The 15,317-nt window shown below is 54.5% G+C and overlaps 6 protein-coding genes across 6 annotated transcripts; 2 read left to right on the top strand and 4 right to left on the bottom strand.

Annotated features, from left to right (window-relative positions):
* Window positions 1–42: 42 nt before the first annotated feature.
* Window positions 43–1,138, top strand: MYCGRDRAFT_75774 (uncharacterized protein; the record flags this gene model as incomplete). The annotated part of the gene is made up of 1 exon (XM_003849589.1): window positions 43–1,138. One exon carries the CDS (start codon window positions 77–79, stop codon window positions 1,136–1,138), a length of 1,062 nt encoding a protein of 353 aa, XP_003849637.1.
* Window positions 1,139–1,700: 562 nt separating this feature from the next.
* GALE (UDP-glucose 4-epimerase) lies at window positions 1,701–2,893 on the bottom strand (the record flags this gene model as incomplete). The annotated part of the gene is made up of 2 exons (XM_003849431.1): window positions 1,701–2,098; window positions 2,167–2,893. The coding sequence occupies 2 exons, from the start codon at window positions 2,879–2,881 to the stop codon at window positions 1,701–1,703; spliced, it is 1,113 nt and encodes a 370-aa protein (XP_003849479.1).
* A 348-nt stretch (window positions 2,894–3,241) lies between these two features.
* Window positions 3,242–5,101, bottom strand: MYCGRDRAFT_95865 (uncharacterized protein; the record flags this gene model as incomplete). The annotated part of the gene is made up of 3 exons (XM_003849430.1): window positions 3,242–4,736; window positions 4,847–4,952; window positions 5,032–5,101. 3 exons carry the CDS (start codon window positions 5,099–5,101, stop codon window positions 3,242–3,244), a joined length of 1,671 nt encoding a protein of 556 aa, XP_003849478.1.
* A 3,867-nt stretch (window positions 5,102–8,968) lies between these two features.
* Window positions 8,969–9,386, top strand: MYCGRDRAFT_105763 (uncharacterized protein; the record flags this gene model as incomplete). The annotated part of the gene is made up of 1 exon (XM_003849590.1): window positions 8,969–9,386. One exon carries the CDS (start codon window positions 8,973–8,975, stop codon window positions 9,357–9,359), a length of 387 nt encoding a protein of 128 aa, XP_003849638.1.
* Window positions 9,387–11,369: 1,983 nt separating this feature from the next.
* MYCGRDRAFT_28986 (uncharacterized protein) lies at window positions 11,370–11,750 on the bottom strand (the record flags this gene model as incomplete). Its single annotated transcript, XM_003849429.1, has 1 exon — window positions 11,370–11,750. A coding segment is annotated over one exon (381 nt), but the record flags the coding sequence as incomplete, so codon positions are not given.
* A 1,843-nt stretch (window positions 11,751–13,593) lies between these two features.
* MYCGRDRAFT_75763 (uncharacterized protein) lies at window positions 13,594–15,042 on the bottom strand (the record flags this gene model as incomplete). Its single annotated transcript, XM_003849428.1, has 2 exons — window positions 13,594–14,382; window positions 14,440–15,042. The coding sequence occupies 2 exons, from the start codon at window positions 15,040–15,042 to the stop codon at window positions 13,594–13,596; spliced, it is 1,392 nt and encodes a 463-aa protein (XP_003849476.1).
* Window positions 15,043–15,317: the final 275 nt, after the last annotated feature.

Below are 15,317 nucleotides of genomic sequence, written 5' to 3'. Positions count from 1 at the left end.
ACCTTGCTATTGCGACTGAACCTCACCTTGCCATTCTCACTCCAAATCACTGCCAGGACTGGTCCCGCAAGTCAACATGGCAGAAGTACCCCAGGAGGCAGCCAGCTCTCAAACGGAGGACAACTCCAAGACGGCATCCACCTCCCAAACTGCAACCAACTCCCTCCTCACCGACTTCAAATTCACCCGCCTCCTCAACACCACCTCTCAAGGCCGCCGCATCATCCTCCTCGGAACAATCAGCTCCCAGCCAGCCCTCCTCATCGCCGAACGCGGCGCCTTCTCCACGGACCCACGACACCTCACCTCTCTCCCCAAACTCCTCTCCCACATCCAAAACCTCGGCGACAACGACATCTACCGCTGGTACCTCGCCTCCAGCACCCCCACCAAGACCCTCGACAACCCCACCCCTCCCGACCTCAAACTCAACCTCATCTACCCGTGCACAGAAAAGCACATCCAGAAACACTCCTTCCAACAAGTCCGCTACGTCGTCGAAACCCCCGAAATCTACTCCAAGTATGTACGTCCGTACATGCGTCTATGCCGGGAAGAAGGGCGTTTAAACTGGGTCTTCAACATCCTCGAAGGCCGCAAAGAACAAGAAAACGTCCTCTTCCGCTCCGCCGAGTCGGATCCTCAAGACGACTTCCTCCTCCTCCCGGATTTGAACTGGGATCGCCAAACGGAGTCGTCACTGCACCTCCTCGCTCTCGTCTCCCGTCGCGATATCTGGTCCGTGCGAGACCTGAAGAAGTCTTCCGTCCCTTGGCTGCGACATCTCCGCTCTACCCTTGCTACGACGGTGGCGGGAATGTACCCCGATGTGGAAGTCGATATGTTGAAATTCTATGTGCATTACCAGCCCACGTATTATCATTTCCATATCCACATCGTGCATGTCAACCTCGATGCGACGGGGACGCAAGCGATTGGCAAAGCGTTGGGGTTGGATCATGTGATTTCTCAACTGGAACATATGGAAGGTGGGGACGAGGAGGCGGGCATGCAGATGGTGGAGTTGGGGTATACGATCGGGGAGGCGAGTGAATTGTGGACGAGGATTTATTTGCCGTTGAAGGAGGGGAGGGAGCCGATGGTGAGCGGGGACTCTGAGCCAACTGGCAGTGGCTGAAGAGGAGGCGGAAAGGAGCGGTATGACCACGTAAGGTGGTCATTTATCGAGCACGAAATGTGCTAAAAGTCTCGTACTGAGACTTTTATCTTCCACCGAAGATGATCTGTCTTTGATCGAGGTGCGAAATGCACCTTTCACCCTGTCTAGCTGACATGGGTGAAAAGCAGGAATTGCTTTTGAACGGCAGATTGCCGTAGACTCGAGATCGAGTCTTCACTCAAGCCACGAAGCTGGCTTCAGTATATTCCCGAGCCTGGAGATCGGCGAGCTGCGAGGAGGAGGAGTGAGGAGAAGTGGAAAGAAAGGGAAGGGAGATTGCACTTTTGAGCCTACTCAACGAGGCCCCGGCAGATCTTCAACAGGTCGGAGGACTATTGCTCTCGCGATGATTTTGTGATTTGATGCGCACCAACTTTATCTACGCTCTTTTAACAATATATGCACGCTGCGAACCAGCGCTCTATGCAAATCATTCTTGCGAAACCCCCTCCTATGCAGGTATCCTCTATGATCCAATTCTCCACCGTCCACTTGTCCCACCTTCTCTCCCACTCTCTTTCTACTTCCTCTTCAGCGCCTCCACAAACTCCTTCGGCGGCTCCTGTCTATACCCCTGCGGGTTATTTTCCGTCCACCGCCACAAGTCTTTACACGCATCCTCCAGTGTCAACTCCGTCTTCCATCCCAACTCCTCATTCGCCCTCGTCGCATTCGCCGTCAGGTTCAACACATCTCCCGCTCTCCGGCCTACAACTTCGTACGGCAACTTGCGGCCCACAGCGCTGGAGAAGGCGTTGATCATCTCAAAGACGGTACTGCCTTTGCCGGTTCCAAGATTCCAGGCTCGGACGCCGGGGTGGTGGGAGCGGAGGTGGTTGAGAGCCACGAGGTGCCCGCGGGCGAGGTCGAGAATGTGGATGTAGTCGCGGATGGCGGTGCCGTCTTTGGAGTCGTAGTCTGAATCATGGGCGATGTGTCAGTGGGTTAAGGTTTTCGTATGCAGGGATAAGGGAGTTGAGACTCACCGTCTCCGAATACGAGGAGTTTCTCGCGCTTGCCGACGGCGACTTGTGCGAGGAGAGGGAGAAGGTTGTATGGTACGCCCTGAGGGTCTTCGCCCATCACGCCGCTGGGGTGGCTGCCCGCTGGGTTGAAGTATCGGAGGAGTGCAGCGTTGAACTTCTCCCCGTCTGTGCCTGCTTTTTTCGCGTTGGAGCGTTCTGCGTTGACGAAATCTGTGATCATCATTTCGACCGTGAACTTGGTGCTGCCGTAGGGGTTCGTCGGGCCCAGAGGGCAGTGTTCAGGGATGGGAATCATGTCGGGGAAGCGAGTTGCGTCGCCGTAGACGGTGGCAGAGGAGGAGAAGACGATGTTGGTGACATTGTGCTTCTTCATCGAACGGAGGAGGCATAGCGTGCCGTACACGTTGGTGTGGTAGTAGTCGAGGGGGATCTCGCCGGACTCGCCCACGGCTTTCAACGCTGCGAAGTGGATGACATTGTCAATGTCCGGGTGTGCGGCGAAGACCTCGTCCAGCTTTTTCTCGTCGGTGATGTCGCATTGGACGTATTCGGGGCGTTTGCCGCAGATGAGCTCGATGCGGTTGAGGACTTCGGCGGAGGAGTTGTAGAGGTTGTCGACGATGACGACTTTGTAGTCGGCTTCGAGGAGGGCGAGGGCGGTGAAGGAGCCAATGTAGCCCGTGCCGCCGGTAATGAGGCAAGATCCTGCGACCATGGTGATGTTGAAGAGTGGGTGTGGTGGAGAAATGTATGTTGTGTTCGTGTGAAGAAGGAGGGGCGGTGAGCTTCAACTTTTAATTGAGCTCTCCCAAATCCAATGCCCCTCGATCAGACCGGGATGTGGGTGAACGGCCCGACGAGATCATCACTTTCTCTAACAACACGACTTTCATATCACAGGCTTTGGAGCATGAGCAGAGTGGTGGTCATGGTTAACGGATTGACAGACATCAAATTCAAGAGTATAGTCGAAGGCACCATCTCAACGAAGACCGATGCAATAGAACGAGTGCCATCGCTCCCTGTTATTGACAACCAAAGGAACCTATACTTTACACAATGACCAAACTATACACTACCACGTCTCTCCCAACCCCTCCTCACCTTCAACCTTCACACTTCCTCCACTCTTCGGTCCAAAATCCGGACTCTCGCCATCCTCCAACAACCCCTCCGTCAACTTCGACTCTTTCGATGAAAACAAAAAAGCACTCACACTCCTCTTCACAAACTCAATCGACTTCCTTCCTTGACTCCTCTTCCCAAGCAACTCTTTCCCTTCCTCCTTTTCTCTCGCCTCCGCCTCCGCGACCGCTGCAGCCATTGTGCCCGAAGACCCCGGCCGCTCCGGTTTCGACGGCGTCTTGGGCGATTGTGCGCGGTCAAGCTCTTCCGCCAGAGACGCAGCGTCTTTACGACCGGAAGGCGAGGTTGGTTGCTGTAGATTGAAGTCCGGGCTGAAGTTGGTGATGGATTGCACGGTCGTGCCGGTCGTGAGACTTGGGCACGGAGAGGAACTGTACCCGCTTCCCTCCTCGCTGGAAAAGTCGGGGATCCGCTCACCTCCGGCACGATCAGATGTGGATGGAGGGGATTCGGTGTTGTAGTCGCCGGAGATGGTGGACATTTCCGCGGAGAAGCGTCGAGACGAGGGGGCGCTGGGAGAGGTAGGGGAGGTGTAGTCGTCTCTGACGTCCAGCGAGAAGCGTTTGCTCACGGGAGTGAGGATGAGAACGCCAGGTTCGGGCTCGGTGAGGAGTTCGGTATGGCGGATATCGCTTTTGTCTGAGGTCTGTGGCTGAGCCTTTGCGGCGCGGACTCGGTCGTGAGCGGCGCCGAAGCTAGACATCTTCCTCCTCGCCGCCTCGCTTCTCCCCGGATTGAGCATCAAGTCGTCGTAGTAGTCGATCCACTGCTGTGCCCAGATGCTCTCATCGTAGACTCCAGCCGCATCCAGAGCCTGCTCGAACCACAGGTAAGTCCGGCTTCGATACCTGTCCTTTCCATTGACGCCGTACTCGCCGACGGCGATGTAGTAGCAACATCTCGCTACGATCGCTGTGCTTGCGCCGCATGCTTCGGCGTATTTGTGGACGGCGTAGGCTTCTGTCAGAGCACGACTGATGTCTTCGAAGTTCCTTGAGTGCTTGAGACCGAGAGCGACGGGTATTAAGCGGACTTTGATCATGACATCGAGGAGTAGGTTGGCATTGGCGGGATCCAAGCCGAGGGAGGTCTGACGCGAGTCTTCAAGTGACTCCTCGGTGTTGGTTGGGCTTGTGTGTTGGAGGTTCAAATCGTGTGGCTTGTGTTTGTGGTTGGAATCGTTCGTCACTCGTAGAGGACCGCGCGGTGAGTGAGTAGCATCGTCGTATGCGTGGCCATTGTCGCTTGGAGTTGATCCGCCGGGTGCGAACGACACGTGGGCCATGTTGATTAGAACAGTGGCGGTTATGGTTGTGTTCGTCGTGGATTCCGGTATGCGGTAGAAAGTGGTAGTCTCGGAAGCATAGTGAGGACTTGCTTTGTTCTCTTCACATGTGAACAGGCCGTTCTTGGCCACGTTGTCGCTGAACAAAGCATGTGAAAATTCAGAATCATGTGAATGAGACATGCAAGTCTGTCTCACTCACAAGCCGAATGTTGAGAATAGAGTGAATCATGATAGATGCTCACCTACATGGCTCGCTTCTCTGCATCTTGTAAGCACCATATCGCTGGCTGCTTGCGCGTGCGAGCCGTAATCGAGCAAGAAATCCACAAGAATGAGAAGCGAGAGTCGCGGACTGGAGGTCGTAATGCAAATGGACACTCAGAATGAGAACATACCCACACAATTCGAACGTCCGTCGATGGAATTCGTACCCATCGACAGAACTTCGATGAGGTGGGCTTTCAAAACAGCATCACTGCCGACCGATGTCGAGTTGTCCATTGCCCACCTCCGCGTCGCACAAAGACAGACCAAGCGAGAGCGTGGGGAAACAAAGAAATAGTGTGGAAGCACAAAACACGGATGAGGCATTTCGATAAACTTCTTTCTCCGCGTGGGCATTGATTTGTGGATATTGAACCAGCCATTATTTGACGACATTGAACGGAACCGAGTTGGGCCCTGCATTTTGCTGTGGGGGCTTGTGTTACATGAACCATTGGCGGATGATGGAAAGATGATGAAATTGAGGAGAGATGCTTGCCTTTTGCCATGGAGATGTGCTCCACAGAATTAATCTGAGATAAATCGGAAAACTGGGCAACTATGCAAACAGGCGATGACAGTCTCTCAACCAGTCGTTGAGATCTCTGGCATCGCATTGACGCAGGAACGGACCAGAAATGATGGTGGGCAGGACAAGAAATCCAGACTCCGCGCCACTCCTCGCACAAACAGCACAGAATTTGGAAAGGCAACAGTAAACGCACCTCACCTGTCGGAACGATCACATGCTCATGCACTCTCCCGCCGCAGTCGCGCGATGCCGCCGATAGTCACAACCTCACCGTTCGCGTTGCTCAAACGAACCACAAACAACGGCTGGCTGCACTCACTGCGGTTCGTCTGAAAGCGTGCACTGGATCAAACGCACTGCAAGGTATCAGGTCGTACGGGAATGCGGAGTGTGGACTCGCGGCGGCGGTTTACTGCAGCTGGCCGGTTTGGGTGGTGGAGAACGCCGCTGCGGCGTGGCGGGGTGGATGGTTTGGAGGAAATTGACAGGAGGGCAGGCGGGAAGAAAATTGACAGACTGCGAGCACCCGGTGGGACGAACGCAGCTTGCAAGGGGGAAGTGTGGTGGCATTACTCAGTGCCCTCGCTGCCCTGCTTGAGTCCCAGGCAGATGGCGGCCTTTCGTTTCGCCTGTCGTTCCTTGACAGTGAATATGTTCCGTGTTTCGTGTCCAGGCAGCGGTGAACGGACTTGGGGACGGTCATCCACCGGCGCGGACTCTGTGGCGCATGAGTTAAGCTCCTGCCTAGGGTATGCTGATAACGACGGAAAGTGGCATGATCGGTCGTACCAGTCTGAAACCCAAGCTTTCTGCTCGGCTATGGGTCAATCGAAGATGGTCATGGATTGTATGTTCCGCGGTGGATACGTGCAAGCAGACTTTTCACTCCATTGCTGCCACCGCCCTCGTGCAAGGTCAAGATGATGGTCACCGCCTAGTTGGACGAGAGCAGACGTTGAGGACACAATGGACGGTATACTTGGCACAGAAGGTTTTGGGTCGCATTTCTGACGGTGGACGATCATCCGCAACCAATCAGGGGAAGTGGGGCGGGTCGCTAGCTCTAGCCGAAGCGGGAGGAATGAGCCTTCTTGGTGCGCTGTTCGTCGTTGGCTGCATTCGCTCTCTTTTTTCCTGCGAATCATTCGCTGGGATTTGACTGCCAACAGCGTAGAGGTCTGCCTTGTTGTGCGAGCGTCCCGCCAGTGACAGGTCCGAGAGCAGCAGGTGTGCAGAAAACTCCAGCGGGCTTGATGTGACGATGAAAATTCTGCACGGCAAAATTCCCGCCCGGGATGAAGGACACGGACACGGACTTGAATCTGGTCGAATCTCTGGTTGTTCCAAGGGTGCGATCATGGTTGCTGACAGACGAAGAAATTGTATGAGTCGATTTTCTGCGATGAGTTTGAAGGATCACGGATCACCTTCTGGAAGCCATCCGACCAGGATCTGACGAATGCATTAATTCTGCCAGGGATGCGTGATGCATGGGGGCGGCAATACGCATCACACGAAGAGGCGCACGCCGCATGCAGCGATGGGTGCATGGCATGTGTACGCTACCCCATTGCCGCTCTGCAGGCACACCTCCAATTGGTCCTGAATTGCAGTGACGGATGATGTGAGCTGGCATGAACGGCTAGGCATGCAGCTACTCTCCTTCAGCACCCTTGAAGAAGGACACGCGACGAGGAGACAGAAGTTGGAATATCGCGCGGGCGTCCGGGCTATCGACGGCAAGGCCTTTTCCTAGTCATGGCAGCACAGACGGCAATCGACCAGGCAGTGGCACCTCCGTTCGTATTCTTTCTGAACGGTTCGATGAGATGAGATGATCAAGGTGGTCGTCGGCAGCTGACGAAGACCATCCGTATTGATAATAATACGCACCGAGTGGTGCTACGGCAAGAGCGACTGCGCAGTCGTTTTGTGATACAGCAGCGACTCCTCTCGTCGAGCTCGTCACACACCTCTTTGTGCAGCCGAGGGGCTGGCGACGTGCATTCATAAGGCTCGCTACGAGCAAGCATGATCCCAGCATCGGCATCTGTTGAGTTGGGCTGCGACTGCAGACTGGCTTCCGTTCCGTCCGCGGGCTGCCTTATTTTAAAACGGAGCCGTGCGACTCCCACCTCACGCCTCGCTCTTCTTACACACAGGGGTTTCCATAACTTACTCGTCGACCATTTCCATATTCGAACCTAGATCGCTGTCTGTTCCCCTGATCTTCTGTCGCTCAGCCACACCTTGCTGCCCAAGACGTCTCCTTGCCGTAGCCGTTGCCGCTAAAAGATTAGCGCCTCCGTCGCACTCGGCTCGTGAATAAACCGTCGCTTTGCTCCAGCCTCCGGCTTCTCTCTTCTTCCAGATCTTCCCAGGCTGCGAGACATTATTAAGACGACCATTACAACACTACCAACTCACTCACGAGGTCTTATCCGAGACCTCCGATCGACATTTCGACTCACTTACCCAACGCACATCACCACTCACGACATTTCAATGTACGGACGACGACAAGCTGGCACTCGATCGATCACCTCCTCCTCTCGTCCGCCATTGCCTCATTGTCGACCGCACGGTCCGGACTAAGCAACTCCGCAACGCTTGAAACGACCTCCATACCGATCGAATCCACGATACACAACCCACGAGGCGCGTCTGGAAGCCTCGCCCTCGATGGCAACATTCCAGACAGCAGGCTATCCGATGCCTCCACACAACTTCGCCTCGTTCGGCAGCTATCGCACGCCGCCGCCGCAGACGACACCGACCTCCGGCGCATACGCATATTACTCGCCGCGACAGTACAGCTACCCTTCCACGACTCCACCAAAGGGACATACTCGCAGAGCGACCGCGACCGGCGATGCGACAACATACACCTACACATATACAACGGCACCGCGACGAACGGGCCAGTATGCGACTCCGGAGCCCACTTACCACACGTCTGCGCACACGACGCCGCTCCCGCGCACCAACGACTATGTAAGTGGCTCTGATCGCAAACGCGAAAGCACGCGATACTATCGCGTGCCGACAAAGGACTCGTCGGCCCCCAAGACCAAGCAGCGCAAGTACTCGACGAACAGCAAGCACTACTCTTCGCGACCGCAGTATGAGTATGTCGGCGACGATTACTACTACGACCGGTCGCATGAGGAGCTGCCGCGCTACGAACAGTATGAGCAGCGGCCGCCGCCTTACTACCGAACAAGTCAATACCATTACGAACCGCGAACTGATCATCTACACCGCGATCAGGTTCCAATTTACACAGCAGCAGCTGCGGACACTCCCTCGAAGCACGCACGCCCACGCCGCGCATCCTACGCGACCAAGCCAAGTGTGCCACCGCCTCGCCCGCGGCCCAGCACAGCCAGCAAGTCGCCACCGGCCAAGGCCACCGAAGCGGATGCGCGTCGCGCCGGCATCCCAGCAGGCTACTCTTACAAAAACTGGGATCCAACCGAAGAACCAATCCTCCTCCTCGGCAGCGTCTTCGACGCCAACTCCCTCGGAAAATGGATCTACGATTGGACCGTCTTCTTCTACGGACCCGCAACACCCATGTCCGAAGTCGCCGGCGAACTCTGGCTGCTTCTAATTCAACTCGCGCACAAAGTCAAGCGCGCCGAAGACTGCCTTCCACGGGTCCGATCGACCGCTTCACGGGACATGGTGGAGGACTTCCTCGACTCCGGCGAACGACTCTGGCAACGCTTCAACAAACTGTTGAAAATCTGCGAGAACTATATGTGGAAGGCGGCGAAGAAGGAAAGTGGCAATGCGAAGAACGTCACGATGGGAAAGAACAGCGGGTGCGAATTCGTCGATGCGATTTTTGGCCGGGATCGGGAATTGGCTCGCACCGAGAAGATGATGACCGGAATGCGTCTGTGGAGCATGCGGTTCGATGCTAACTGCGAGGATATCCTGCGCAACCCCAGTGCGTAAGGTGGCTGCTGCCTGGAGTTCGGAGTCATGTTTTGGCGTGGCGCAGTTTCGAGGATTTTCACATGTGAGCACCTTTGCCACTTTTGCAAGATGATACCCAATGAACGGGCATATACCATGTCTACTGGACTTTGTTCGAAACGAAATCAGGCTGTTGCTTCTTTGCAAGCGAGAGAGCCTTTGACTGGAAGGCGAAGAATAGATGAGAAGTGAAGAGAGGAATGGTTCTTCGGGCAGCGATGGAGCCCGAAGCCGGATCAGCAGGGGTTGGAAGAATGAGTCATTGCGCGCAGCGTTTCGCATCTGCTTTTAGGGAGCGAATTGGGCTCAAAGGAATAGACGGTGTTCAATCTTTCCGCCACGGTCGGCGAACAGAAAAAAAGCGAGAAGGACTGCGATTGTTGTCGTGTTTCTTGGGGGTGTTCATTTGCTGGTTCCGCCATATACCCTTTTGTGCGAGTATTCCTTGCGGGCTTTTCAGGGGATCTCTTTGGGGGATGATGGGAGTTTTGATTTTTTGCGCTTGCGTTCTAGGTGGTGTGGCTCGGGCTGGATGTCCTTGAGGAGTTTTTTGTTTTCGGTTCAAGGAGGCGGTCCGTTGCCAGGTTTAGAGATGTGTGATTGAGCATATCGGCAGGCAGAAGTTTTGTTAATCAATATTTACAGTCTATTCTTCGCATGATCGTCCTCATTCCAGCGCACTCATCGACATTACAGGGGTGAAGTGTATTCTAAGGTGAGTCCTTTCCATTCTTTGCCGATGCGAGACATCCTCACTCTATCCCACGTGCGAACCACGGTTTGCGGGGCTTCCTTGCCGTGGGCTTGGGAACGGTACGTAGTCGTACCTCTTCCTCTCTCTCCGGAGCCGATTACACTCCTCAATTTAGAAACAAAGATGTTGCAGAAGGCCGCAGCCTTCCGCGATAGCATAGATGCTGACTCCACACGTCAGCGCGTATCCTCCGGTCCGTTTCCCTCACCACTCCGCTGCACGCCCTCGATCAATCACGGCAGTACGAAGCAATACGCCGCCCCCGACCTCGAAGTACCTCAGGTACAACTTCCGACCCCCAACTCCCTGCAGCCGAGTTCTGAGACAGATGCAGGCACATGACACATCCCACGACTTCCCCTCTCCCACCCATCGGACTCGGGAATGATTTTCGTGTCGCTTTGTACCGGAGCTATCCCTGTTCACCTCGGATTTCGTACAGTAGCGGCCGCTACTGCGAACTGTGAACGGGTGGAGGATGTTTGTGACGTCTGCCGCTGGTGCCGCTGTCACATTTGTGGGCGCTTCGAGTTCGATCTTCGGAGTGGATGGGTTTGTGATGGTAGGGAAGTGGTGTGTAGTTCTGTACAGAAGGAGAAGGTCGATTTGCGAGGGCTGGCCGAGGCGGCTGGTTCTGGCTCGTTCCTTTTCTGAGTTTGGCAGCCTCGTATCTTCACCTCCAAGCTCGCTTCGTACCCGGACGGATCAGAAGTCATCGCTTCGGTGGCACGCAAGAGCTTTTGATACCGGAGAGATCTGCTCGGATATCACCCGAAACATATCGCGAGTCATCCTCTTGCTACAGTACGAGCCCAGCAGGCCAAGACTAGCACAGACCTGGTCCTTGACGCAAGCAGACCGGGTTGAGTTGGATGATCGAGACATTATTTGCCATACATTCATGAACACTATTGCTGATGATGATATAAAACAGGATCGCTAAATCCAACGAAGCCACCCAATGCATCGCCATACGCAGAGACATTATACATCCATGACATCGCTCATAGTCATACAATCGTCAAATCGAACCTCCACACTCATGGCACAGCTTTGCCAACTCCTTCCAGAATGTCGACCTCTCCTTGCCCGATGGCCGCTCCAACTTGAGCCGAGCCACTGGTGCCAGCTCCGTCGAGGTTGTCGAGTCCGGTGGTCAGTCCCGAAGTCAAGCTTCCCACATTTGCAGCGTTGGCGATGGCCTGGAAACCATTCGAGATCTTGTCGAGCTGACGCTTGGGAATCGCTTTGCCGATACCTTCGAGGATGTCGACTTCTCCCTGTCCGATGGCGGCTCCGATCTGAGCGGATCCGCTGGTGCCCGTTCCATCAAGATTGTCGAGCTCAGTGGTCAGACTTGAAGTCGAGCTGCCGGCGCCCACAGCGTTTGAGATGGCTTGGAAGCCATTGGAAATCTTGTCGAGCTGTCGACGATCCTTGTGGTGAGGTGGGGGTGGAGGAGGTGGTGGAGCGGAGCCGCCGGTCGAACCACCCGAACCGCCCTTGCCGCTGATGAGCTTTGCGGTGTTCTCTTCGGCGTCCTCGATTCCGTATCCGAGGCCATTGTCGAACTCGGTGAAGACGGAATTACAACCTTGACCCACTCCGGCGAGTTGACGCCGGGTGTGGACTTTGCTGAGAGCATTCCTGAGGTTTCCAGCGGTGTTCTCTTCGGCGTACTCAATGCCATAGCCGACGGCGTTGTCGGTCTGGGTGAAGACTGAGTCGCAGCCCTGACCGACACCGGCGAGCTGAGGAACTGGCAGGGCAGCGACCTGGATGGCGCAGTAGGCCAAGATGGGGGCGACGATATTGGAGGTGAAGTGCATCGTGGAGGTGAGCAGACGAGGTCAACACAAAGATGAGGAAGCCGAACTAGTCAAGAGGACTTTAGACGATGTGTTGACGCTGCAAAGAGATGCGGAGAGATGCCTCTTGACTTTGGTGTGGCTGATGTTGTTGATGCTGTGGTTTGGATGGTGAGATGGTTCTCTTCATCTTGAGCGAGAGGGAGAATATATATCTCATCCAGCAACCATCGCCGCTCATCGCCATGTGGCCTTTCGACCGTGTATGAGTGACGATCATCACCGCCAAGGGAAAAACTCAGCCCCTCGACATACATGATCTAATACGGCGCTGTTGAGGATGCCGCTACACACACTGACATGCGTGTGAGCATCACAGTCAACGCGAGCTCCCACACTGCAATGTCCCGCTTTGGAGTTGATCGACACGATAGCGGCTCCAAGATGGACGGTTCATTGGCTCTAGCGAACGCAGGGAGCTCATGCAGCTTGCGGGCTTCCGGAACATCCTCTTCATGAGCTCTTTAGCTTTATTCTGGCCGTGGTCTGACGAGGTGGCTATCGAAAAGAGGAGGAGAGAGATAGCGCAACATGCAGCTATAGCGACTCCAGCAGACCCTTCATGCCCCGCTCGCGCCGGTGGCTTTCTTGGGAAGAGGATCTTGAGAAGTACTCACAGTCAAGTCAAAGAGGTGAGGTCTGATCGTGATCGTAGAAAGAATGATAATCGACTCGACGTTGCACGACAATCCAAGAGCCGAGACAAGATGCTGCGCAGCACACAGCAGTGTAACGTTGCCATGTGGTCAACACGAGAGATCGTCTCAGGGATGACCTCGAGCAGCCGCACAGCCAAGGCGTGCCGCGTGGAGAAAAGCTTCGAGGTCGAGTGCTTGGTGTGACATAGAGGGCTTGGACATGAGCTTAGCTTTTGCTTAAGCGGTAATTGTCGTTCTTGGTACCGGACGCCTCATTGCAGTTGGTACCCCACTCGGCGTCCTCGATTGGAGCGTCTTCGTACTCTCTAGGTCGCTCTGGGACAGTACACGATGAATAAGTATATTCTTTGCTCTCGCCATGACGTTCCAGTTCCATCGAGACAGCTGCTACGCTCTCTCTCACTGGTACCGCCTTGAACTTTGCAGATCCGGCAACATCCTATAGTGCTCACCACTACTGCACCGCTTCTGCAGACTGTCGATCTTTAAGCTCTATAGATCGACAATCTCACGCGTATTCATGCCACCTCAGCAGAAATCCGCTTTAATGTGCTCGTTCTCCCTCAACGTCCTTCGATCAATTGCCGGTCAGCATGCTGGAAGGCTGAAGCCGATAAGGACTGTATGGCACACCCCAATCTAGATGAGCGCGTTGCGTGATTGTCTGCAGTCGTTCTACGCCCGCATGTTGAGCGTAGAACTTACCCGATGCGGCAGAAGTAGAGAGCCACAATCGTGCGTCAGTGTGGTAGCTTCCTCCTCACCGATATGCGGCGTGCAGAGCCCGGTGGTCATCGTCGATCATCAACATGTCGTCTCTAGCTCTGATGTGTCCCAAGCATACTGCACTCATGCTTCCGCATTACATCAACGCTTTCCTGTATACACAAAAACCATCCGACCTCGCCTGCACATGCCTGGCCCAGAATCACCTAAATGAACAAATGCGAATCGCTCTGATAACGCCACCAATGCTCTCTCGTCTCGGCCTGCCTCCACACGCCAATCCCACCCTCAACACCCCTCTCGTTGACACCCCAGTGTCCAGTCTCTACTTGCCTCCTCCAATTGTCCAATACTGCAACCAGCTTGGGCCCATGACGCATGACGAAGGGGTTGATACCTGTCTGATACAAGTCGCTGTGACTTCTGAACAGTAGTCGTCCATCTGACGTTCGTGCGTAGCGTCGCTTGTCGCTTAGTCGAATGGGTAACACCAGTCGACATGCATCCTCGAAGGGATTCTGTGCGTTGGGGAATGCATCGAGGTATAGTCCGCAGGGTACGGACTCTAATGTTGAGAAGGGGTATCTGAACTTGGCTTCTTTCGCGCTGACTGTTCCAGGACATCGCAAGAAAAGGAAGGGCACTTTCATGCCTCTGGTCTCTTCGGGATACTGTTTTAGAATATCCTTGAATGGCTGTTGCAGGAACTCTTCGACTTTGGGTAAACGCAAACCTGGCGCCACAAACCAGACTTCTGATTGTCGAGCGTGGGACAAGATCTCATACGCAAACCCTCGCGGGATTTCGGCGATGTTCAGCGCTGTCCTCGAAGCCAGCGGCGCTTCATCCTCTGGGGCGACTTCTTCGCTGCGCTTGATGCCAGCTTTCTGCTCGATCGTTTTGACAAGCTTCGTCCATGTATCCAGACATTCGTGCAGATCATCCAGAGTGTACGGCTGAAGAATCCATGGTCGTGTGGAGTATCTTGCAAAGGTCTTATTCCTTTCCAAGTCTCCGCCTTTGCCGGCGTGCTGTGCAGTTGCATCCTCCACAATAGCCTCGTCATGTATGGCCAAAGCCTTCTCGCTTTGGATCATGTCAACGTACGCGGACAAGATCGTCTCCAGGTTTTGCCATGGTAGGTCAGCACCTTTTAGGTCAAATAAATGATGATAAGTGGGCATCAAAATCGCCTTGCTCGTCTGCTGGTCAAACACTATGCCTGCTGGCTGCGAGACCAAATGCTCAGAGGTCTTGTATAGGATCACGAATCGGTATTTGTCCTCTGGTTTCTCCACATGGTCGTCGTCTTCAAGTACATCCGCTAGTTGCAGCATGTGCTTGGGCGACGCCAGACCGGAAACATGGTAGAAGAAGTTGTAATTCGGCACCTCGAAGATCTTTGACAGATATCGCCGTAATTTGGGTCGAAGGATTTTCTCCAGTTCAGGTGTCCCGTGTGTGCTCCACCATGTTCGCTTCCTCAGTTCTGAGATTTTCTTGCCGGAAGAGACCCAGCCGTACAGTGTTAACACATTGTGGAGGGGTACACATCTGTCGGCATCCAGCTCATCCCCAGCCGTGGGAGGAGTCTTGTCGGTGACTCGTTCTTTGGCAATCCCAGCGAGCAGAGTGTCCCGTAATGAGGTTGCCATAAAGTTGTCGTGAAGAGAAGCAGAGTTTCGAAGAGACAGTGGCAGGTGGTGTGGCTGAAGAAAACGTGAGGCAGGAGTGACGTCCGAAGTCGCACCCCAGCTGTGGTCGGACCGGGTAAATTGGGCTGGGCGGGCGATGGTGAGAAACAACAACATACGAGAGCATTGAAAACAGTTTTATCATCACCGAAATGACTCGGATCATCAGGTATATATGCTCATTCGCTTCGCGCATTCCGCCTGATGATCAAACACCGTCGTACCTTCTCGCCAAG

Source organism: Zymoseptoria tritici, chromosome 9 (genome assembly GCF_000219625.1).
Source record: "Zymoseptoria tritici IPO323 chromosome 9, whole genome shotgun sequence".
Lineage (NCBI taxonomy): Eukaryota > Fungi > Ascomycota > Dothideomycetes > Mycosphaerellales > Mycosphaerellaceae > Zymoseptoria > Zymoseptoria tritici.
Note: the sequence above shows the minus strand (reverse complement) of the source record. Positions and strands in the feature narration are given on the sequence as shown.